Source organism: Coptis chinensis, chromosome 7, assembly GCF_015680905.1.
Source record: "Coptis chinensis isolate HL-2020 chromosome 7, ASM1568090v1, whole genome shotgun sequence".
Taxonomy (NCBI): domain Eukaryota; kingdom Viridiplantae; phylum Streptophyta; class Magnoliopsida; order Ranunculales; family Ranunculaceae; genus Coptis; species Coptis chinensis.
In genome coordinates, this window is record NC_141462.1 from 86,962,213 (window position 1) to 86,986,196 (window position 23,984).

General features: G+C 36.7%; 3 protein-coding genes and 1 pseudogene across 12 annotated transcripts; 1 reads left to right on the plus strand and 3 right to left on the minus strand.

The window, feature by feature from the left end:
• Positions 1-1,215: 1,215 nt before the first annotated feature.
• On the minus strand, positions 1,216-8,795 carry LOC147489638 (Transducin/WD40 repeat-like superfamily protein). 4 transcript variants are annotated; one of them, XM_086571236.1, is made up of 4 exons: positions 8,685-8,770; positions 4,216-4,263; positions 3,919-4,137; positions 1,216-2,534 (listed from the first exon to the last, which is right to left on the minus strand). In XM_086571236.1, exon 4 carries the CDS (start codon positions 2,471-2,473, stop codon positions 1,436-1,438), a length of 1,038 nt encoding a protein of 345 aa, XP_086427362.1. In that variant the 5' UTR covers positions 2,474-2,534; positions 3,919-4,137; positions 4,216-4,263; positions 8,685-8,770; the 3' UTR covers positions 1,216-1,435. The 4 variants fall into 4 exon arrangements, with proteins under 4 accessions (XP_086427362.1, XP_086427363.1, XP_086427361.1 ...); XM_086571237.1 differs by having other exon boundaries at positions 3,919-4,122; positions 8,685-8,748; XM_086571235.1 differs by lacking the exon at positions 4,216-4,263 and having other exon boundaries at positions 3,919-4,122; positions 8,685-8,743.
• A 1,956-nt stretch (positions 8,796-10,751) lies between these two features.
• LOC147489639 (putative receptor-like serine/threonine-protein kinase At5g57670) lies at positions 10,752-14,474 on the minus strand (annotated as a pseudogene). Its single transcript, XR_015202861.1, has 8 exons — positions 13,915-14,474; positions 13,678-13,799; positions 13,151-13,507; positions 12,668-12,922; positions 12,427-12,585; positions 12,132-12,347; positions 11,897-12,045; positions 10,752-11,816 (listed from the first exon to the last, which is right to left on the minus strand). The product of XR_015202861.1 is annotated as a putative receptor-like serine/threonine-protein kinase At5g57670 (transcript).
• A 2,135-nt stretch (positions 14,475-16,609) lies between these two features.
• On the minus strand, positions 16,610-19,105 carry LOC147489640 (short-chain dehydrogenase TIC 32, chloroplastic-like). 6 transcript variants are annotated; one of them, XM_086571694.1, is made up of 4 exons: positions 18,609-19,092; positions 17,480-17,538; positions 17,031-17,105; positions 16,610-16,653 (listed from the first exon to the last, which is right to left on the minus strand). In XM_086571694.1, the coding sequence occupies exons 1-3, from the start codon at positions 18,773-18,775 to the stop codon at positions 17,092-17,094; spliced, it is 240 nt and encodes a 79-aa protein (XP_086427820.1). In that variant the 5' UTR covers positions 18,776-19,092; the 3' UTR covers positions 16,610-16,653; positions 17,031-17,091. The 6 variants fall into 6 exon arrangements, 3 of the variants coding, with proteins under 3 accessions (XP_086427820.1, XP_086427819.1, XP_086427821.1); XM_086571693.1 differs by lacking the exon at positions 18,609-19,092 and adding an exon at positions 17,617-18,555 and having other exon boundaries at positions 16,630-16,653; positions 16,925-17,105; XR_015201540.1 differs by lacking the exon at positions 17,480-17,538 and having other exon boundaries at positions 16,614-16,653; positions 18,609-19,091.
• A 1,265-nt stretch (positions 19,106-20,370) lies between these two features.
• Positions 20,371-23,934, plus strand: LOC147489641 (SGNH hydrolase-type esterase superfamily protein). Its single transcript, XM_086569767.1, has 6 exons — positions 20,371-20,772; positions 20,980-21,057; positions 21,497-21,637; positions 21,845-21,921; positions 22,001-22,150; positions 23,475-23,934. Exons 1-6 carry the CDS (start codon positions 20,662-20,664, stop codon positions 23,683-23,685), a joined length of 768 nt encoding a protein of 255 aa, XP_086425893.1. The 5' UTR covers positions 20,371-20,661; the 3' UTR covers positions 23,686-23,934.
• The last annotated feature ends 50 nt before the right edge of the window (positions 23,935-23,984 follow it).

Genomic DNA, 23,984 nt, shown 5'->3' on the forward strand with positions numbered 1-23,984 from the left:
AGTTATGTTTTAAACTTTTAGTAGTTAGGAATTTCGAATATTTCTAAGCAATGTTAATTAGTCTAATGAATTGGGTTTCTTGCCAAACAAAAGTATGTGTGACACATGGTTTCTTAAGCCTTAATTTGCTTGGAACTATTGTGTTCGTTTATTTCTGTCCAAGCAAGATCACACATTCACACCTGACTTCACCGAAGAGTGCAACAATGAACAACCAACAGATTGGTCTATCCAAAATTAAAGTTCATGTCACCTAGGTGTCTCTCGGTACGTGTATAGCAGCATAAGTCGAAAGCCGCCTCTAAACAATTAAAAGAATCAAAGTCTAACACGTTCACTAGACGTCTAAATTACCAGGGATTTTTCATGTCATTATTTCAGTCTTCAGCATGTGATGCCTTGCTTCTGAAGAGTTCAATTATGTTTGTTTCTGGTAAACATGGTAGGTTCTATCGAGCTGAATACTATGGGGCCACACACGAATGCCCTCCCTGTAGGATCGATCATTTTGTAACACGCGTACTGTCTCAGGATCTGCATGATTCAGCTCTACATCTGCACGCACTTTGATCTTTTGCAAATACTGCGCTGGCCTAGACTTGGGGTCTACCGAATACCGATCTTCTAGAGAGAGGTCCTTAATCAATGACAGTGTATCTCCTTCGTCGGAGGGATTTTACGCCATATGGAAGGGTTTTCGTTCTATGATATAAAAATAAAATAAGAAAACATGCAAGATAAAAAATGAAGGGCAGATTTCTTCCTAGAGAGTTGCTTGTTTTGTTGTTTGTTTGTTTTTTTTTCCCCAAAAATAAATTTTATTTACTATTCAAAACAGATCAAAGGATTTAGACTCAAGCTCTCTATAATCCAGAAAAGCAGTTCTAACTTCAGAGTTCTGTTCGAGGCAAAATTGTCGAGAGAGAGGACAGCAGGTGGGCTGGAGGAGGAAACTAGAGCACAGCAATCCTAATTTGTGGAGGAAAAGCTTCAATCTGTGGGAACTCTCACTGAAAATCCAACACACCCTACAAGATGAGGCATATATTGCTTCACTAAGTGTCCGCTACCCTGCTTTACAATTATTTCTTAGCAAAAAAGTTCAAGGACACCAAATGGAGCCAGGGTTAATAACAGAGGATAAACCAGAGAAATACCAAACATAACCAAATTAGCATGCCAAAGCTTATCGTTAATAAGATGACCAAATGGAAATTAGTGCTAATAAGATTTGATAACTATGAAAATAACTCGTGATAGTGCCAAGTATAACAGCTGACAGATATCAAAGTCTCAAACAGCGAAGTTACAAGATAACACACAATCTTTCCAATGGTAATGCACTTTCAACTGCTTTCACCAGAATTCATCCAAGGACATTAAGTTCATTTCTGCACAAGATTGAGTATTCTTTTGAGAGTGGTTAGATAGCAGCTTAGATCTCACCTAGATATATCTGTTTGTCACTACTACAAGATCCAATTATAGGTTCAGTGGGATGGAAAGCACTCTCATTTACAGAACCAGTGTGCCCAGGGAGCCTATACAATATGCGTCGAGAAGTAGTATCCCAAATGTAGACCATTCGATCTGCACTACCAGCTGTGACCTTGCTTCCATCAGGAGACCAGCCACACTTCAACAAGTTCTTCTCAAAATTGTGTTGGTGTCCGCTAAATATCTTCACACAACGATTCTGTGGGGCATATGGACGCAGATCCCATATGCGGAGAGAGCAATCCATGGCATTTGATAACAGATAGGATCCATCAGGGCTCAGCTGCATACCGGTGATCGTATCAGAGTGCCCCTGAAGAGTCATACTAACCTCATTCCTTCGTAAATCCCATACCTTAATATCATTGTCTATCCCGCCTGTGAATATCTTATCTGATGCATCAGAGAAGCTGACTGCTGTTATTTGATATTTATCAGGAAATGTCTGGATGGCACCTCTGTGACGTAGATCCCAGAGTTTTGCAGTCCCATCATCAGAACCGCTAACAACAAGTGGTGGACCCCTCCGAGAAGGGCAACAAGAGTTCACAAAAGATGAGTGCTCCACCATCTTCTTTACTTGTGCCCCTGTTTCAACATCCCATGCCCTGAGAGTCTTATCAGCACTGGCTGATATTATCTGAGATCCATCAGTGGTCCACTGTAGATCCAAGACTGCATTCTTATGCCCTTTCAAAACCATGAAGTTCTTGCAATCCCCTTGAACATACCACAGGAAAATTTCTCTGTCATGAGACCCAGAAGCAACAACTGACCCAGCCGGATTAAACTTCATGGTATATACTGCACTTTGGTGGCCTTCTAGCAACATGATCGGTGATTCCAAACTTGAAGTCCTCAGCTTCCCATTTGGACTAGGTGCTTGAGGGGCACTATATGGAACTGTAGACCATTCCATTGGTCTCGGACCGACCGCTGATAAAGCATTCTGATCTTCTCTTGAAACAGCTTGCATGTCGGCCGTTGCTCAAAAAATATTTCACAGATGCAGTACCCAACTTATCCTAGCTTGGACACTGAAACCAACATCAGAATCAGAAATAAATACGCTATGCCAAAAACAAGCATATAGGAGGTACACAATCTTTTATTCTCTTTTGTACAAATTGAAAAGGCACATGTTTCCACTTTCCACATATTTAAAATTTAAGCATTAGAAACTTGTAAAAAAGACGGAAAAACCACAAGACAAGGTTGATACGTATACAGTGACTTATTATCACGACATGGACACAACATTCTTCAGAATCAATGCTTTAGAAACTCCTGAAACGTACCAATGAGAAAAGAAAAAAAAAACATTATCCTTCAGGTGCACCCTCAAAAAAGGATCCAGGAAAGACTGAGATGACTTACATGCAAAAGCAATACAGATATATATGTCCTTTGACATATATACTGTTGCATAAGGTGGCCCCAAACCATTACACTAAGAGTTACATATATCTATATTCCACCACAGATTACAAGTCATATTTTCACGGTTTTTTCATCTTCTATTTTTCAATGTATTGTTACCATAGTAGATTTTTCATAAGCTCATAAGATATATGTGTCTAATTATTACAGATTCAGGATTTCTTGGTCAACTGGATAGCCCAAGTATAATACACACGTCATAACTAAAATGATAATCAACTGTACAAATAGAAATACTAGTTTCAAATATTACTAAGTTTGTCACACATATAGAAATTGTACACCACAAATCAATATCCTCGCTTTCTTTCTTGTCATTTTTTTTGACAAAACGGAAATCTGTTGGTATAGGATGGAAATGGTATGTAAAAGGGTTTGAGGGAGCTCCTCACGTTCATCTTACTATTATAAAAGATACATCAAACTCAATGGTGCACCCTCCTAATGTTCATATTTTTTCCCATTTTTGCCCTCCTCTTTAATTCCAATATACTACTTTGTCCACCATTGAAATTAAGTCCTAATGTACATGTGTCAGCCCATTATTAGTGCAAAATAATACCTATACTACTAATAACAACATGTGGGAGCCCACCACCTTATGCTACATGTGGACACATACTCTATGAAATTGTTTTCCACTTTCTACCAAGGTGGGCCCACTATATACAATTATCCAATGGTAACTATCCCATTTTAATAAATGGTGCAATAACTTAGTAAGTAATAATATATCAAATAAAGATATTCTTTTTTATCAGAATTAATTAATAATAAATTGAATCTTAACAAAACCTAAGATTTGACTAAAAGTTATTAGAAAGAATTGATCCCTTGAAGATAGAAATTTTTTTTTTTTTTTATGAAATAAACAAATGCGTAATATAAAGTCACAACCATAAAAATTCAACAACTTTTCACATCTTTCTTTCACGTCAAAACTAAAAATTTATGTTTTTTCAGAAAAATTAAAATGCATACTTTCGTAAACGCTCATCGAGCATGCCAATATGTTAGTTATTCGTAAACGAGAAAGCAAAGCTGCAAGCCCTCAAATAAGTTCCTCAAATCTCACAATGTAGCACTATCAAGCCATTGATATGGCACTCATGCGCTTGAACAGACAGTGCCTTCCATTCGACCAAAATCTCCTCAAAATGTGGCCTTCTGTGATCCACAAGCTCCCTAGCCAGAACAAAACTAGAGACTTTACATCATTGCAAAGACTGTCAACTGATAAGCTGGTATGTCTGTAAGTTAGGTTGTTTCGTTTCTTACATAAATGCCAGCATACAGCATGAGATAACAACTTCCAAATAGCTGCACCTAGACCAATATCGCCATGTATACATTTGGAAAAATAAATACCAAAATTATATGACTGCATACTAAACCTTCATATTATATGCTCAAAAGATTGTATGATGACATAAAACATTCAAGGATGGGTCTTCATATCATATGCTTGAGATTTAATGTCAAAAGGGAACAAATGATAGCTTTCATGTTGTTGTTGATGAAAGCGATCATATTTGTTTTTAGAACGCCGAGGAACACCAAGATTGCTTTGCAATCAAAAAGACCCAACTGGGTTGCAACTTGTCATCTATAACAAAAAAAATAACTGTTCTTCTGCAAGTTCAACAGACAACGACGACAACCATGGAGAATGTAATATCACAGGATACAAGACTCACACATTGAATATAAGTTGGTGGCACGCAAAAAGCGAACACTATTTGTGATGTAGATTAAACTGGCGGAAGCTTCAGTTTATCAAATCTACTCTTGAATTAAACAAAACAACTAAAACTAAAACAAATCTTTATTTCTCTCTGAAATATTCTTAATAACACAACTCTCCCTTAACCCTAATTACCAGCCCATTATTTATACTAATCCTAAAAACTATAAACTAATAGGAACACGACATGTGTTAACAACTAAAATAGAATAACTTAAACTAGTGGGCTCACGACCCATGGGCTTGGATTCAGCTAAGGGGCGCACACATATAACACTTGACAGACAAACTCATGCTCTGCATCATTCTCCCCAGTTTGAAAAGAACTCGTCTCGAGTTTGTATACGCAATTGACTAATGAAATTTGTTGTAGCTAATACCCATCACTCTTCTGCTGTTCAAACGAATTCAACCTCGAATTTTGCCCAGATAATTACTCACAAGAATAAGAATGTACCACAATGTATGCAAGTTTGCAAAATCACCATCATGATTTCTCTGCTTTATGGGAATACTACCACATCCCAAAACAACAAATACGCATACCTCCAATTGTAACTTTAGATGCACAGAACTAAAGAGTCTTGTATAATTAATATCAAAATCCTCCTAAACCGGATCGGCATACTCAACAAAAAGATTCCCAGACAAAGAGGAAGTAGTGACACAAAATTCAGATTCATCTGCTCCGTATTCATCAAATATTGGTGGAGTATCTAAAAAACTATCATGTTCCTCCTCTGGACAAACATAAAAAATAGGAGGGGAATCCCAATCAACACAGTTTAACTCCATATTACAGCCCTCACCAACAAATAAATCCTTAGTAGAAGAAGAAGTAGAATAAACTATAGCGGGCATAAAAGTGGATACATCATGGTTGTCTACTGTAGTGCTTGGTGTGGCTTGAACAGGACTTGCTGTCTCGATTTCTGGTTTTTTAGAATACTTATTTTTCTCATGTGATGTAAGAGAGAAAAACATACCAGATTCCCGTGTTTTAGCCAAGAATGTCATACATATAGTGGTTTCTATATCTGGTGGTTTGAGCGGTTCCAAGATTAATTTCCTGCCGTTATGCAAGAATGAGTCAGTGCTCTTGGCGCCATCATGAATACTCCTGTGATCAAACTGCCAAGGACGCCCTAGTAGGAGATGACAAACGTCCATTGGAACAACAATGCACATTACTGTATCTTCGTAAGGTCCTATAGTCAATGGAACTAAACATTGATGATTGACTACCACTGGATCTCCCTTTTTAAACCATTGGATAGAAAATGGTTTAGGATGTTTAGTGGTCTGTAGTCCTAGTTTATCGACCATCTCTTGGGAAACTAGGTTATCAGTAGAACCACCATCAATAACAACAGTACACAACTTACCTTTACTGATACATCTAGTTCTAAAAATAGAATGGCGCTTCCATGTCTCCTTATCACCCTCCCCAATAATCATTGCTGGTGTTGCAACTAAGGAGAAGTGTGTTCGACATTATTACCGACTTGTGGATCTTTGTGTCGGGGAACTCGAGGTGACGGTTTTGCTTGAACATTGAAGTCGGTATTTTAACGGTTGTCCTCGGTGACTTGGTGCTTCCCACAAAGGCTCACCTAGATTGGGATTAGGCATCCCACCAATTTTCGATTACCCGATTCCCATCCTACATCTCAGTCGTCTTCATCAAACTGATTTAACTCTGATTCTGTCATGCCAGTCAGACTATCGACATAGCTCTGTAAAGATTGAAACTTTAATCTTAAGAAATAAAGATAATCGGTTTTTTTACCTTGAAAGAAGAAAAATTGAATCTCCGATGAGAAAAGAAGCAAAAGATTGAAATTTAATTTCGGGTGAACAATAACACGATGAACAGTACCCCGTGAATGGTGTTCCCGATGAACAGTAACACGAAAAATTAAAACGAATAAGAAAAAAGAAAAATTGGATTTTACTCAGGAACGATTCGTACTCTGATACCAAATGATGTAGATTAAACTAGCGGAAGCTTCAGTTTATCAAATCTACTCTTGAATTAAACAAAACAACTAAAACTAAAACAAATCTTTATTTCTCTCTGAAATATTCTTAATAACACAACTCTTCCTGAACCCTAATTACCAGCCCATTATTTATACTAATCCTAAAAACTATAAACTAATAGGAACACGACATGTGTCAACAACTAAAATAGAATAACTTAAACTAGTGGGCTCACGACCCATGGGCTTGGACTCAGCTAAGGGGTGCACACGTATAACACTTGACAGACGAAATAATGCTCTGCATCAATTTGTCTGCAACATGGTACATTGGAAGCATACGTCACCGGCTTCAATTGATAAGGAATAAGTTTACCCATATAGCACAACATGTTTTTCTCCCTAATGAGTCAAAACTTCAATATCTGTTAGACTTCTACTCATTTTGACCCACTTTAAAATTCAATATTTCTCAAATTTAACCACTTAAACTTACAATAAGAAAAAGTTCAACTAACTGAACCATCTTACAAACCTTGCTCCTAGCCTCAACAAATCAAGTATATTCTACTTTATTGTCCATTGAATCACTTCTTAACTATCATCTCCATGCATACGTAGCAAATCAGGAAACGATTGAATCAGTCATCGCAGGCACAATTCAACTCAGGAATGTTGATCTTATTTTGCAGATTATTCATCTTACCTTAATCTTCTTCATTTTTTTTTTATATATATATTTTATCTCCTCTCTTTTTGGTTTATTTTTGGAACGTTAGAACTGAAGTTTAAGATTAAAAATGTACGACGATTGGCCAGGTGCAATGCGGAACGCAGCTCACGAGGGGGAGTGAATTGTGGTAACATTGGACCACACATAGAGCTGTCCGGAAAGGCTTCACTCTTCAACTTAAGAGCCTTTCAACTGTCATAATCATCCCGAGAAGAGATTCTACAAAAGGAAATGCACCTAGGAATTGGAACATTCCAGACGATGTTTACTGGAAATGCACCAAGTCAGGTTCTCCAATTTTATCAACAGTAGCATCAATGAAATACCTCAGGGTAGACGTTCCATTACTACTCCATAATCTTTACTAGTCAACTTTATGCTCCAAAATGCTGAAGGGTTCTTCAACCTTTAGATGAAATCAGACACTTTTTTGAAGTTCCCAACCATTCAAGTGCCTTGTCAAATAACACTCCAGGTATTGTTATCACCATCAAGTTCAACGTGTTTCGCGACAACCACAATTTTAAAGAGGGGGATACACTTCAAGAAAAGGTTTCTCTTCATCCCAAACATCTTAGCATAATCAAAGCAGTGGTACTGCCACAAGTGCACCATTACCAGTTTTAATGAGCTGAGATACCATCACCTACCTCTTCAAATGGCCCACGTCAATATCAAGGCAGTGCTTAAATTTTTTGAAGTAGTGTATACCTGCTTCACTTGTCTAAAGTCAAGGTATCAATCCAACTAAATTTCACAACTAGTTTATAGCCTGGTTGCAACTTGCAACATTGTAGGAAATCCTTCCAGCCAAATCTAATATGCTATAAAAGTCTAAAATGTCTCAACTAAAACAAAACAACGTCTCCATCTTAGATAAGTATAAACCAGAATCAAACCCTGTCTCCCCAAAACAGAACCACAACTTCATTCTATAACTTCCAAATTTCACACACTGTCAACAACAATCCTTTCTAAAGAGGTGAAAAGACCCAATTGCAACAATGGACTAACTTACAGGTTAATAATCATGGCACCACTCAACCAGCCCTAAACCCAAAATCACCAACAAGTAATACATATACAAAACAGTTGTTCCAATCTTACGGGGTATAAATTTGAAAAATCATAGTTTGCAAAAACATATACAAGAAATGTGACGTGTCATAATTCTTAACTAAAATTAACCCAACTACTAATACAACCAAGATAACCAAAAAAAGATTCTTCTACCAACCTAACAACAATATCAATAATAATAAATTCGAGAAGCGAGGTTTAAGTTTACCTGAAGAGAGATTCACGTGTAGAGCTATGGAGAGAAGAGTGTGTTGGACGCGCACTCAATTCTTGTTTTTTGAACTTAGTTAGGGCAACTAATATATTGGGCTTTCAAAACATAAGCCCAAATAAACGGGTCTTGGTCCATGATCCATTGACCCATGTGTTTCCACAAACTTTTTCTTCTGGGCTTGTTCTATAAGGCCATTTCAAAAATAAAACATTAAAACCAAATAAAAACTTAGTTTCTAGAATAAAACTAGCCATTTGGCCCGGCCTATGGCCGGACTTCCTACATAGATAGCTAATGACTCAAAAGCCTAAAGTTCACTTAAATAAATAATATATATATATATATATATTGATAGCTAATGATTCATTGCATACTTTGTTTGAAGAGTTTATGTTTTTATATTTTTTTTAAGAGATTGCAAGCTATCAAGCCATGATCTAAGCGTGTAATGCGTATTATTTTTTTTCTGGCTGATGCATCAGCAGTAGCAAAAGACAAATCGATGTCAATTTCAAATCTAGATAAATATCATGATATAGGTGACAATAAATGTTTGTTTGTACACTATATTGCACAATTTGCAATATTGAAGTATCGAGACAAATAATAGTTATCACAAAAAAAATGTAATTTCTTTAGATTTTCAAGTCAATCTGATCATTCAGGTTACCTGTTTTGGAGATTGACATTTGCTTCGTCAATTTCTTGTACTTAGGACTACTTCAGGAAACTGTTATACATGATAGCTGAATTCTATAGTCTTTCGAAGTAGATACAACTTTAAGAGCTTGTCTTTGAGGCAGTTATTTTCGAGACCAGGTTGGGCTAAGATAAGTCACATTTGCACCACACAAATATTTGCCATCTGAATGTAATTGTAGTTGTGATATTATTCTCTAGTCACTTGGAAGGGTATGTTGTTATGAATACCGTCTCATTTATCTATAGGCGTGTTAGAAAATTAGAGTCAGAAGCCGTTTGAGTTTTTAGCCTCTGAATGTAATGTGTTTCTCATTTATCTATGGGCGTGTCTGGAATTTAGAGTTAAGGACCAGTTTGGTTTTTTTTAGCTTTTGAATGCTGAAATTTGAATGTGCTCTCTCCTACCTCCGAAAGCCTTTGAATGCAAAGCTCTGAATGTTGTAAACATGTTTGTTTTGTTTATGAAAAAAAATGGTCAGGTAGATGGTGATTATTTGAAGTGTAAATTTTCACAAGTTGTGAACTTGTGATGCGTTTGGCATATTTCCAATGTTTCTAAAATCTTTATATCAACAGCCTATTGTATATCAATCATCTTTATGGGTTTTGAGTGCGGTTAATTTAGGAAAATGTATAACATTTTTGCATCCTCAAAACATGTACATCGTCTCATTAAACTAAAGCATATTGACTTAACAATACAGGAAGCTTCAATAATTCTCAATCAATATGAGGAGGCCTACTGCCTGCAAGTCGACTTGCAACCCTTTGTCATCAATATAATAACGAATCCACTTCTTCTGCCACATAATTTTTCAGAACAAAGACCATTAGTTTCCGAGTAATGAACTCTAATCCTCACTTAAATGCATGTTACGTAATACTTATGTCATTACGTATCTGCTTTTATCTGAACTCTGAAGTGAAACTCATTAAGCTATTGAGAATAACATATCTAACAGTCTCTGGTGCTTGCATCACCTTGTTGTGGCATATAATTAAGTCTTAATCCATAGTTGAACTTAAGTACGTTACCAAACAACCTTTATCATGAGCTGTTCCGTCTAGAAACACACATGAGTACATGCAGTCAAAATTCCTAAATGGAAAAGAAAGTACTATCTACTATCTTATAGAATACCCTAATCGCTGCTAATCAACCCACTTAAGGGCTACGGTAGTGCATCAGTAAACAAATCAAGGTTGCTCATATGAAATATAAAAACCGAAACATGTATCAACTTCAGTGACTTCATAGCACTAATATCCTATCAAATTCAATGAAAAAGACCATCTTATGGTACATCTCTACCATGGGATGTGCTGCAAATGTGTGAGTGTGACAGGCAGGCAAAAAAATGGGTAAAACTACAGGTTTTCTTATTACAACTATATTGAGCATATCCCCATTAATACATGAAAAAAATCTAGAAGACAAACCAAAACTGTACGTGTAGGTAGGAAGTTGAAGACATCAATGGAATTCAATGTGATATTGATTGCATTTGCATGTATGTGATGAAAGATTGAAATCAAGGAGAGACCCTTTCTTAATGATGACAACTCCGAATCTTGTTCATCGTTCTCCATCGGTTTCTGCTTGTTGAAGATGTTGTTTGTTGGAGCCCAAGCAGCGCCGTAACTTGGAACCCCATATTTCTGGCTACAGGCTGAATCTTCCCCATTCTTTTTCTTTGCCATACTCTGATCCCTTTCAAACTGATATCCTCCACTTTTTATGTTTCTGAACAGGCAAGTTACAAATCAGAATTGATCCGTTGAAAATAAATAGTTACCTAAGAATTGATATACTTTTTAAGTTTTAAACTTATAAGAAGTGGCAATACTTGCAAATACATATACATACATATTCACCTATAAATATACTTTTGTCAGAATAAACATAATGTTAATGAAGTCAAAGGAATAACCATCTCCATCTTTTTGTAGTGTATCATTTGTCACATAATACCTATAACTATTAATATAGATATTCTTCTTCACATTTCAGGAACCTAAGAACCACTCTAAATCATTGCCTCCTAGATAAAAGGTATAATCATGCCTCCTATCTTCTTTGAAGAACAAAATATAGACTTAATTACCCCACACTAAGTAACATCTAGTACTCTGGTTTAAAGACAACGCTGGAAATGGTTTCAATAACTGAGCCTAAAGGCTACAACTAAAGTATCATTACTGATTTTTCACTTACCAAATGTGTATCAGCAATCAGCAAGCATGTATCTCCAATCAAAACAGATTGAACATACCTCACCACCAACAGCAAATGCAGAACCATCAGTGCTAAAAGTCATTGCTAACTGTTGTCCAACATCTTCCAACTGGGTCAACATCTTCTCAGAAGACTTTAGGTCCACTTGATGTTTTTCAGAGGACTCTGGGACGTCCCACTCAAACCATCTACATGAAAATCACATAATAAAAGTGTTGAAAAACCTTGGTCAAAGTAAAGAATCATTGTATGAAAAAAAATCATTCACCTCATTCATTGATGGACCAAATGAGGATTGCCTTATACAGTATGAAGCTGTTAGGACCAGTCTACGATCTCATCCACGTCATTATTAGTTACTTTCAAGTTTTGAATCTGCTAAGCCTCAATGTTTACAGACTCAATAAGAGGTTTTGCCTAAATAAACATTGTATACTTCAAGTTTAGTTACTAATGAAGTTAGCTGAAACATATTTAAGAGTTAGTTGTTGGCGTGTTCATACCCAAAACATAAGACTTTGCTTTGACATGTCTATAGGCCTTCTCCCAGTTATTATCTCTAGTAGAAGAACACCAAATGCGAAAACATCTTTTTTCTCATCCACAATACCATGCATGAAATACTCCGGTGCCAAGTAACCAAATGTACCCTCAATAGGAATTACAGAGTGGTGAGTCCATTGCTTAGGAAGCCATTTTGCAAGTCCAAAATCTGTAATCTGCACATGGCATAACAGTGTAAAGATGAAGTAGTAGTTTATAATAGATCATGAAGCAGTTTCTTTTCGGCTATTTCACCTGTGGTTCGAAATCTGGCCCAAGAAGCACATTGGACGGCCTTTATATCCCGATGAATTATCCTGCGTTTGCAACATTTATGAAGATAATGCAAACCCCTGGCAATTCCAATGACAATCTTGTATCTAACTGGCCACTCCAGCATATTGCAGTCTTTGCCTAAAAGGGGCCAAATAAGGATCAATATTACAAAATAGAGGAATATCTTAAATTAAGGGAAAAATAGTCGAGAGATCCTCACCATGTAATGCTGATGACAAGTTTCCATTTGGAGAAAATTCGAAAATCAAATGAAGCCCATTCTCAAGGCAGCAGCCAATTAAGCATGCTGTATTAGGATGGCAAACATGGCCTAATACACCCACTTCCATTAGAAATTCCTTCTGCTTATTTTCATCAGTGTTGTCCTTTTCCAGTCTCTTAACCGCTATTGTTCTCCCATCACATAAATCACCTCTGTATACCACTGCATATCCTCCTTGTCCCACGATATTATCTGCAAAAGCAATTGCTGGACATAAGAATGAAGAAGAACTTAAATAAGAGTTGTGTCTTTGACATATCTCTCTTTCACTAAGAATCATATATTGTTCATGATAACTGGTACCAATAGAAATATAGAAAAATAATTATCATTATTTGGATAAACCCATAGTAGTGGTGAAATTTTGAAAGATTTAGACTGGTTAAGACCAAAAGCAAAAATTGCACGATGATTGTTCACCTTGGTGAAAGTGATTTGTAGCATTTGAGATCTCCTCATAGCTGAAGCAACTCCAAGAAGGTTGCCTGTTTTCTTTGTCAGAGAAACTCTGACTTCTGTCCCTTACTCTTCCATCAAATGTGGAACGGAAAGGAAATAAAAGCCTCATTGGTGATAAATGCTTCCATATATTGGAGCGACCTTGTTCTTTTAACTGCATCTTAGGGGATTCTGCAATGCTAGATTCTTCATGACTTAAGTAGCCTTCCTCTATGCCGTGTGGTCCATCTAGAACAGCTCTAGGTGAAGGCTTGTCATTGCTGCTCTGGGTAGGGGAACGTTGTTGATTCTTCTTCTTCCTGAATGATTGCTCCCCCCCTTATATTTAAATCAAAGAACTTGTACAGTGGTATATCGTTTCCAACCCGAGCATCCTTGTTCGGCCGTATTGAACTTATTTGACAAGATGATGCTGTCATGAAGGTTAAACGTTAGTAAGCAGCTAAAATATCATAAGAATTTCTCAAAACAATATTAATTAGTCTAACCTTCTAAGGGTGAACATTCCGAGTCCAAATGTTGTTGGGATTGCCTACTAATTCCAACTGTAACCACTGAACAATAATCTGGTGCATGCTCAAAGCAATACTTCATGATTCCAAGTGAACTTCTATTTCAAAATATAATATAGATAATGTTATCTCAGAATTCAACTGTAGTAAAACCGATTCACATAAATATCCTAAGTTCAGGATTACATATTCAACAAAGTATTTCATATAAACTGTCCTAACTTCACTTCTGAGTTTTTGCAAATAAGTATTGTATTTGCCTGATTTTGCAATGCTGAAAACTTGCTGAGTGGACAGAGTAAATGTTCAACACCTATTCCACTGAACCAATTCTCGTTTAGGTATAAGCTCTCTAGATACTTATTCTTGAATGACCCAGCTGCGACGTATATGACTCCCTTGTTTTTGAGGCAAGTCGTGGATAGGTTCACCTCTCTGAGGCTTTGATTCTGTTCTAAAACCCATCTGAATTCCTTTGCCCACTTGGACTTCAATCTGATTCCTGTCATATCTAGAGATCTAACAGTCGTATTCCACCCCAATGCACAGGCGACCCTGCAGCAACCCGAAAGATCTAGTTTGTAAATGTGTAGTGCACTGTTGCTTGGTTCAAATTCCACAACTTTGGAGCTTTTTTCTCCATTCCCTCCACTCCAAACATGAATTTCCATGGTCCGGTTCCTTGCAAGTACTGTGGAGATGAGATGGCCTGCTGTGATCGAGTTTGAATCAAGAACTATTAACATCTTCAAAGTGGAGTTTACTTCAATCATTTTTTAGAGTTCCTCTGCCCCTCTCGAACCAATTGAGTCCTCCCATATCTGCAACTCTTCCAAACTCTCGTTTATCTTTAGAGCGAAAGCAAGGAGCCCAACTCCAAAAGACCCAATACGTGATTCAGAAAACATCATCTCTTTGATTCCATCATGTTTTTTCAGCATTTCTGAAAGCTCTGATAAAGCTTCCGAACTGAACTTGTTTCTCTGGAACACGACTTGCTTGACATTCATATTCTTCTCAAGCAGGGTGCAAAGATTGTGTAGTTGCTGCAAGTCCCATGAAACCTTTTGAAACTCAAAATTTTTTAAAGTTGTTCGAGCATTCTTTGCTTCTCCAATTGCTTTTAGAAGCTGTGAAAAGAACTGGAGGCTGTCTTTGTCTATGGAAATGTTTATGTTTAAAGAATTAAGCTGTCTCTGTATAGCAGCAGGAAGTGGGTTGAGAAAGATAGAAGCTGATGCTGTGCAGGTTTACACTTTCTGACTTGATTGCTTGAAGACCCCATTGGAGTTCCATGAGCTTCTGGTTATTAACTGCCATTAGTTTGTTAACACTGCAAGAGTTGGAACTTGGAAAGGTTACTGAGTTTCTAACTAACAGTGGAAGCTTATTTCATATTGTGGAATCAAGGTGGTATAGCAACACTGGAATTTTCTACGAATGCCCTTTGGTCTAATTATTGTGTATATTTCTGATGGCAAATTGTACCCATAGGCCATAACACAGTGACAACATGTTCCTTTATGTACACAGAGATGCTTTGTTTGTTCTTCTGAAACTTCATGTGTACGCCTTTCTTAAAGTTTCTTTCTGTAAGTTATTCTTCTAGTACTGTTGAAAAAATAAGATACATATAAAAGGTCGGTTGAAATTATAGGGGGGCGTTTCTTCATCAGTGAAGTGTTCCTTCTTCTGTCTATTATATATTGTATTAACCATTTGGACTTGGGATTCTTGGTAGATTTTCACTTTGTAGGATTTTGGTGTGTTGGTCATACTCATGCAGTCAAGCTGTGGATGACTTGGTGAAAAAGTGGGAAAACCAGCAAACCAAGAAACTGTCTCTCAATATTCCTAACTCACTTTTTAGCTTATATGCTAAACCAAACCATATGAAAATTTTCCAATAGAGAAGGTTTGCCATAAGGTTTTCCATTTGCTAGACCACTTCTGAGACATTTTCTAAAAGTGAAACCTGATTTCGCCCAATCTATACAACTAAAACGGCAACCGAAGTTAACACATCATAAATGCAAAGTGAGATTAAAACGATTCCCCAATTCACCCAAACAGTAATACAAACCCTAGTTACGACATCGGGTTAAATTAATATAACTAAAAAAGGAGACAGCTGTAAATCTGGAATAGAGAGGAAAAAATTGTTACCTTTGAATCACTTGTTGGTTTTTGGGTGGTGGTGTCGTCCTTCTCTGTAGCGTAATCAGGTGGAGAGTAAATAAGTGCAGCTGCCATAGCCGCTAGAAGAAAAACGAACCTTGATAATATTGAAAGCGTTGTTACTAATAATTCTCCTCTCATAAATTTTACTTCCAAACTATATTGCACAGAAGAATATGGGAGAGAGAATTGGAATCGAAATTCAATTTTCAGCAACAATTCTAAACAAATATATTGTACCTTGATGTCACTTCCACGGAAGAGTATGTACTCATACACCTTGTCACTTGAAGGAATCTGTTGGCCATCCTTCTTTCGTCCTTCAGTTCCAAATGATTTTACTGTCAAAAGAAAAGAGAATCTTCCTGTCAAGATAAAAGAAAATTAAACCAACACGACTACATGTCAAAGCTTATAATAGCAAATTTGAGAGAGAGAGTAATAATTTAAATCAAGATTTGTAGTCATGTTGGTTTTAACCACTGGAAAGAAAAAATAATATGAGAAAGAAAGGGTTTGTACCTTAGCAGATAATCATATAGGAGTTGCGCTACATTAAGAATTAGCACATCGAAAAACCTATGGTCCCCAGACTTGGTGATGAATTGTGAACAAAGAAACCATTAACAACACCTTCAACGACAAAACCTAGCTCGTCTTCCAATAAAAAAAAACGAGTTGATCCTGTAGACTCAGCTCCATTTCTAGGCGTGTAAATAATACAAGAACTGTCGGTGTGGCATGCAAACCATGAACAGTCAGTTTCTCCCTCCCCTAAATTAGGGCAGGGAATGGCATGTTTGAAACCCGACCATGAACAATAGTTCATTTTTGTTTCTCCCTGTCGGATTCGGATTCGGATATATTTTTTTGCTTTTTTGAATTTTTAGTGTTATCCGATCGGGTTAGTCGGATATAATCGGGTTCAATATTAAATTTCGAATATAATCGGGTTCGAATTCGGATTCGGATATTATAAAACTATTCGGATTCGGATTCGGATATAGCCATATCCGACCCGAACCCGACCCGATCCCTGCCCTACCTACAATATCACCAATCATAAGTTCAAATTTTGTTCCAGAAAAAACACAGAGTTTTAAATCTAGGCGATGATTAATTAAGAAAAACTAAATGAAAAAGAAATTCACCTGAATCCTAGCATGTGTTATATTACAGACTTTACCAGATGTAGTAGTATCCCACTTGAACTTATGGTTGAAAACCTATATCAATCAATTAAGGTAAAAGAATGAACAGATTTTTTTAAACAAATGAGAGGATTCCAATACACCACAAAACATTCTTCATACAAAAATATAAATAAATATAACGTTAAATTTGTACTATCACAAAAGCGAATGGATTTATTTGACGTATTAACATAATATAAAGTACTCTAAGGTAATGCATGTCGGATCAGGTTGTCTTTAATTGAGTGCTTCAAACAGGAAACAAACAACTGACCAATGGGATGCATTGACAAAAGAAACTTCGAGACAGTGAAGTCTAACTTACAAATCAATTATGGTTTCCTTTTCTTCCTATTCTTCCTAATTCTCCTAGTTATAAAATATGCGCAAATTGCAGCTAAGATTACCGCAACAATTGCTGGAACAACAATTGCAACAACGTTGACAGATTTGCCATGTCCAGTTCCTGCACAAACAACAATACTCAATTACAATCCATTCCCAATACCGTAATCCTACTAAGCAGGTCTTTTAATCATATTACCTGAATTCGATTGCGGTGGTGGTGGTGAACCTTGGACAGGCCGAGGAGGAGATGGTGTTGAGTTTTGAAAAAATGGAAAAAGCTCATATATCTGACTCATCCGACAACTCATCCGAATGCTCATTGTCGTCAGTTCTAATACCCGAACAATTACAGTCATTACACGACCCTAACTCTACCGACCTATCAACTACATCAGAGAGTTCAAAGCACTGCTCATGACCACTCGGAGAACTACTACACTCACCAGATAACTCACATTCAGGACTAACTCGACTATCCTCCTCAAACGTAATAACCGAAGTAGGAGAAACAACACAATCAGAACCTAAAATCATTTCCCTAGAAATTTTCTTTTCCTTAGTATCATGGTCAGCAAGCGGTTGAACGATGGGCAACGACAATTCATTGGAAAAATTATTCAATGACACCACAGAAGCAATTGGAATACTTTCATATCAACTGGAATTGCTCGAGGTAACTCATAACTAAGAGGTGGACCATTATATTCAATAGCAAATGAATATTCCATTTCTTCTTCTTTATCCAGAAATTTTACGCCCACCGGCGTCAGTATAGAATTGTTCATCATCTTGAACAATTTCTTCTGAAGAACATCATAAAGATAAATTTGAAGTCTTGAGTTCTAATATCATAAAACAAAAATGAAATGTCTTCTTTTAGCACTAATGTCTTTTGATTATGATAAAATTTGTTTTTTAAGTAGGTTTTCCAGCTCTGGGTGTTGTTTTGATTGGTGTTATTTGGTGTGTTCTGCATTTTGGTTATATTGGGTTTGAATAAAAATTGATTCTTTAGCACTTTTGATGTGAGTGTTGTTTTGATTTGTTTGGTTTTGAGTGTTTCACAGTTTGTTCTGTAAGGTTAAAGTGTTTCTAGCATTAATGCCTCTTGATTTGATCAGTGCATTTGACTGGGAAGCAAAAACAAAACGAAAGTTTAAAGAGTGGAAATAGTAATGACGTTCTTACATGAGAATGTTCAGTGGAAGAGCAGCAGAAGTATACTCAGACGCGAACTTCTTTACTGATGCCATTGAGCTGAGATCCAATTCCATTACATCAACTTTAGCACCCGGGTTTTCCTTGACTATAGCTTCTTTGACCTTGTTACCCGCATCTATATTTCTCACTGCCATGACTACATGGACTCCACGCAGAGAAAGAACACGTGTGGTTTCAGTGCCAATTCCACTTATGCTCCTTCATTGAAATAAAACCAACCAATCGCGTAATCACATCATTAGAGCTAGTATATATGAAAACAACAAACACAGAGCAAGTAATCCGAGTATTTCAGGTAAACTATAACGGACACTTGGGAAAATTTATATAGTCCTAGATTTTGTTGCATGAATCAAATTTACAATTTCTTACTTTAATTTTGGTAGAAGAGAAGAATAAGAGAGATGGTTTGAAGAGATGAATTTTTTTTTTCTTGTAGAATTTAAAAGAAAATATGGAAAGAGGTTTTTATCTTTTCAGGTTTCTTTTTGTTTAAGAACGGAGATAAGATTTAAGAATGGAGATAAGATATAAGAAATAGGTTTTTATCTACTTATCTATTTTGGGTTTTTATGTATTTTGGGCTACTAACAATTAAAATCGCAAAAAAAAAACGTATAATTCATTTTTTTAGGTAAAATCTGATGTGTCAGTATGAGAGAAAAAAAAGGGACTGATGTGGGTCACTGGGAGCATTCTCAACTACTCAGTATTAATGGTCTTTGATTAAATAAAAAATGTTTCCACTCCCTCAAATTGATGCATCCCTAGATTTACATTTCACCCTCCCCTTTTTGCCCTTAAGCACTTGGTTAAGTTTTACCAAATTATTTGAAACACTAACAATATGGTAGAGTGGCACATCACTCCATCATCTTCATCTTATGAAATTCTTAAAAATTGATGTAAACCAAATGTTAACATGGGCGAGAATTTCCAAATAACACTTGAAAATGGAGAAGTTGGTCCAACTCCCATCAATAATTCTGTACTGACACAAAAAATTGACGCATTCATCCAACACAGTGATGTGGCGGATGAAATGGATGATACATAACATGTATCACGAATTCACGATGATATATAACATATAGCACGATGATACAAAACATGTATTATCTGCCACATCACTATGTGACGCGGATCTATGAGTTATCGACCCGGCTGTAGCCCCCTAATTTTGTTCAAAACCCAAAATACAATAGTAATCTGTTTACTCTAAAAATAATAATAATAATAATAGTGAGAATTAATGCTAGCGCCCACAAAAAAATTGACGCATTCATCCAACACAGTGATGTGGCGGATGAAATGGATGATACATAACATGTATCACGAATTCACGATGATATATAACATATAGCACGATGATACAAAACATGTATTATCTGCCACATCACTATGTGACGCGGATCTATGAGTTGGCTGACCCGGGCTGTAGCCCCCCTAATTTTGTTCAAAACCCAAAAATACAATAGTAACTGTTTACTCTAAAAATAATAATAATAATAATAGTGAGAATTAATGCTAGCGCCCCCCTAATTGTTGAATCCAGCATCCGCCCTGACTATGTCAGATAAATGTGTCTCAGTGTAGCAGCACTCTACTGCAAGGTAGGATACAACCTGGTAATTAGTTAGCCACTTAGGGCAAGTAACGTATTGGGCTTCATTTTAAGTGAGTACATGATCCATCGACCCGTGGATAATAAACAGATAAAGTATGTTTGCTCTGTTTCCACCTAACAAACTTGATCTTCTTAATAATTATTATCTGTTTAGCGGCGCATTTAACGGGCAGGCATTGAATGGGAGAAAGGTAGTTGGCGCTCTGATTTAAGTGGCCACTGGTCGCGCCACAATTAGCAAATCACATGTAACTAATAATGGGGATGCAGCAGTGCAACTCCTCAAATGAAACAGCAGAGTCCAGACAACTGACAAGAATTTAATACTCCTCCCATCTCTCATTTAAATTGATCGTCACTCTGATTTCTTTCGTTTTTGGCCGAGAGAGAAAGATGGTGGGACCAGGGAGGCCATTGTTCGTGTTGTTCGGATCATCCATAGTTCAGTTAAGTTACGCCAATGGTGGATGGGGTGCTCATCTCGCTGACATCTACGCCCGTAAAGTAATCTTCTTTTCCTTAAATCTCTCTTATTATTATTATTTTATTTAGAATTGGTTGGTTAAGCTCTTTTGTACATTTAGATTGAATATATATTATATCTTGGAGACTGAATCTTCGTGGGATCCACCAATTTTTTTTTATTGATTTGTTGGCCTTTATTTTATTATTAGTCTTTGTAGACCATTTGAAACTTGCCTTTTGTTACAGGCAGACATATTGTTCAGAGGTTACACTAGTTGGAACTCGAGACGTGCTCTCCAAGTTGTCAATCAAGTTTTTCCAAAGGTATAAAAATAAGCATCTGTAATTAGATCTGGTGAGGAAAATTGTCCAATCATGTTTACCAGAGAAAAACTGGTTGTTTTTAGGTTCATTTGTAACTAAGATTTCCTAGGACTTTCACTCTATGTAAGCAAGCTCCTCCGAGGGGAATGCCTGAAACTTTACTTCTGTCTTGTTCTATGATACATTTATACACGTTGTGCCATGGGTTGCCTTATAATTGAATTGGAGCCAGTAACGAGACAGAGTTTCATTTATTTTATTATTATAGTCCATATCCATGTATCTTCTAGGAGCCTAACTGGAAACTTGGGACCATCTTTGAAATGAAATTGGAGCCATGACTCATATCTTAAGGAAGAGGGATCTCCAGTTTTTCTTCTTTTGGGGTATTCCTCACTTTTCAGTCTTCACTCCGCAACTTTTACTTATTTTGTTCTAGGATGCAGCTTTACAACCTGATTTGGTGATAGTTTACTTTGGGGGTAATGACTCCATGGGGCCTCATTCATCTGGCTTAGGTCCTCATGTACCACTCGCGGAATACATTGACAACTTGAGGAAAATCGCACTCCATCTCAAGGTATGATTTTTACTTGCAAATTACTGTCTTTACATTTAAAGGAATCTGCATTACTAATTTGGTCGGCGGCTGGACGCTAGAGTGTGCCCACACTCTTGAAATGTTTAGTCACTGAGTTATCCTTCAACCAATTTGAAATTTATCTTTAGATGTTCCAGCTGAAAATGGTATATTGCAAACATTCTAACCCAAACTTTTCCGATCCAGAGCCTTTCAGACAAAACACGCATTATTTTTCTGAGTTGCCCTCCTATCAACGAGGACCAGTTCCGTAAATCGACAAGGTGCTCCAATGCCTGTTTAACATTCTTTTTCTCTATCCGCAATAACAATCTGAGTTAACATGTCTTTTTCTGAAATCAGTACCATATTTAGTGAACTTATTCGCTCTAATGAGCTTTGTGGGAGATATTCAGAAGCTTGTGTAGAGCTATGCAAGGATCTGGACGTGAAGGTTATTGATCTTTGGACCACCATTCAAAAGAGAGAAAATTGGAAGAGTACATGCTTTACGTAAGTTTGCTTATATCCTTCAAATATCTGTTTACATCATACATTTCTGCATTGAGGATCTTCATATGACCCCCTACAATATTGAACATAGATGTCCGCATTTGTTTCAAGGTCAAATTTAGAGGCTGCAAAGAATTGTTATATTTGTCAGAGTTGTAGGCATGTCAGATACATGATCTCTATTTGGTTATATAATCTTGCGCGGAGCTAAACAAATGTAATCTTTAAAAAAGTACTTTCTAGAAAACCAATTTCTTAGAAATAAGTTTTCCATGAGTAATGCAAGTCTGTGGACCAAATACTTCCTATATCTGAATTTGTCTTACTCAGTTACACTAACTTATTGTCACAAATGTTGCAATAGTAACTTTAAAATTAAATGAGATAATGCCATTCACTTAGGGCTGTCATTAGGTTGATTTTGAATATATCAGGGTCCTATATCCTAATCAATGAGGCATCCTAGCGTAGCCTTACTTGACCATATTGTGTTAAATCTGAGCCAATAGCAGTTGGATTGGATTTGGTTTTGATCCATCATGTATAAAGCCTGGAGTCTGGACATGGATAACATATTGATAGGAGTGGCCTAATGGCTGTGAACATACTCGGGATACCATTGTACCATGTAGGTGACTTATTGCCCCCTCCCATGTAGGGAATTTTCTCTCACTTTTATATCAATGAAGTTAGTATTTATCACAGGGAAAAAAGAAAAGGGGCCGGGGTGGGGATGTTAATATATTTTACATGAACTACCAACACAACTGGTATCTTTTGTTTCAAGTTACTGGACTTTACTATGGTGGAACAAGATCCAACCAATGTCTTACTTATGGAATGTTTGCTGTATGCAATGGTTATGACAAAGATTTGATCCACAATCTTTGGTGTTGGAACCTTGGTTAGACTGCATTAGTTCTATCTCTTGGCAGGAAGTCAACCCGTATTTCAGTGTGGGAAGTTGCAGTTTAGAACCATATGACACACTAATCTATGTATTATAGGAAGAGCAGCTCTACAAAAGAGCAGAATTAAAAGGTGTCACTAGAGGCTTCTGACAACGGAGACTTTGTACTTTGTCCAACCACGTTTACTGCCAAGATTGGTGTAACTCTTTATAGGTAAAATCGATTAGTTTTTCGAGTCTAAGTGTTTCCACAAGATATACTGTTGGAGTTAATGCATGGATATAAACCGTCTTGGCTTTAAGTTGGTACTGCAAAGAATTTTTTTGTGATAAATCACCCAGTTTATCCATTTTTTAACGAGATTATCTGTCCCTGTTTACATGATAGCATAATTTCCTTCATCTCTTTTGCAGAGACGGTGTTCATTTATCTTCTGAGGGCAGTGAGATAGTGGTGGAGGAGATACTAAATGTCCTAAAAGAAGCCGAATGGGAGCCAAGTCTACATTGGAAGTCCTTGCCAACTGAATTTTCGGAAAACTCGACATATGATCTTGTTGCAGCCAATGGGAAGGACACTATAAACGCCTCTGAGTGGACCTTTCACAGGAAAAATTGGCATTAAGTTGTAGAGTTCTCTTTGCTTAAACAGAAGGGACAAATCAAATGTAGTAGGGAAGTTTGTGCTTTCTTGGATGATGAACTGTAAAATCTCGGTAAAAGGCTTATATCATCACATTTGACACAATGTATTGTCTTTAAGAATTAGTAGATGCTATTATGAAGTAGCTTTAGTCGTGATATTCATTTGAATTGGAATTAGCGAGATTTGAAATGGAATATATATCCCTTTTGTGCAAAGGGTTCTGTTTGCTATGCAAAGTTGGTAGAATTTGCTAGCTGTATTATTGGGACATTGTCAAA

Bases quoted from the DNA above. Each gene is read 5' to 3' on its own strand.
- LOC147489638 (XM_086571233.1), bottom strand. From the start codon at position 2,473: ATGCAAGCTGTTTCAAGAGAAGATCAGAATGCTTTATCAGCGGTCGGT.
- LOC147489640 (XM_086571693.1), bottom strand. From the start codon at position 17,776: ATGACTGTAATTGTTCGGGTATTAGAACTGACGACAATGAGCATTCGG. The intron at 17,539-17,616 runs GTAATATGATTA...TTGTTTGTGCAG, and splicing joins ACCACCGCAATCGAATTCAG to GAACTGGACATGGCAAATCT. The intron at 17,106-17,479 runs GTAATCTTAGCT...TGATTGATATAG, and splicing joins TTGTTCCAGCAATTGTTGCG to GTTTTCAACCATAAGTTCAA.
- LOC147489641 (XM_086569767.1), top strand. From the start codon at position 20,662: ATGGTGGGACCAGGGAGGCCATTGTTCGTGTTGTTCGGATCATCCATA. The intron at 21,058-21,496 runs GTATAAAAATAA...ATTTTGTTCTAG, and splicing joins TCAATCAAGTTTTTCCAAAG to GATGCAGCTTTACAACCTGA. The intron at 21,922-22,000 runs GTGCTCCAATGC...TTCTGAAATCAG, and splicing joins CAGTTCCGTAAATCGACAAG to TACCATATTTAGTGAACTTA.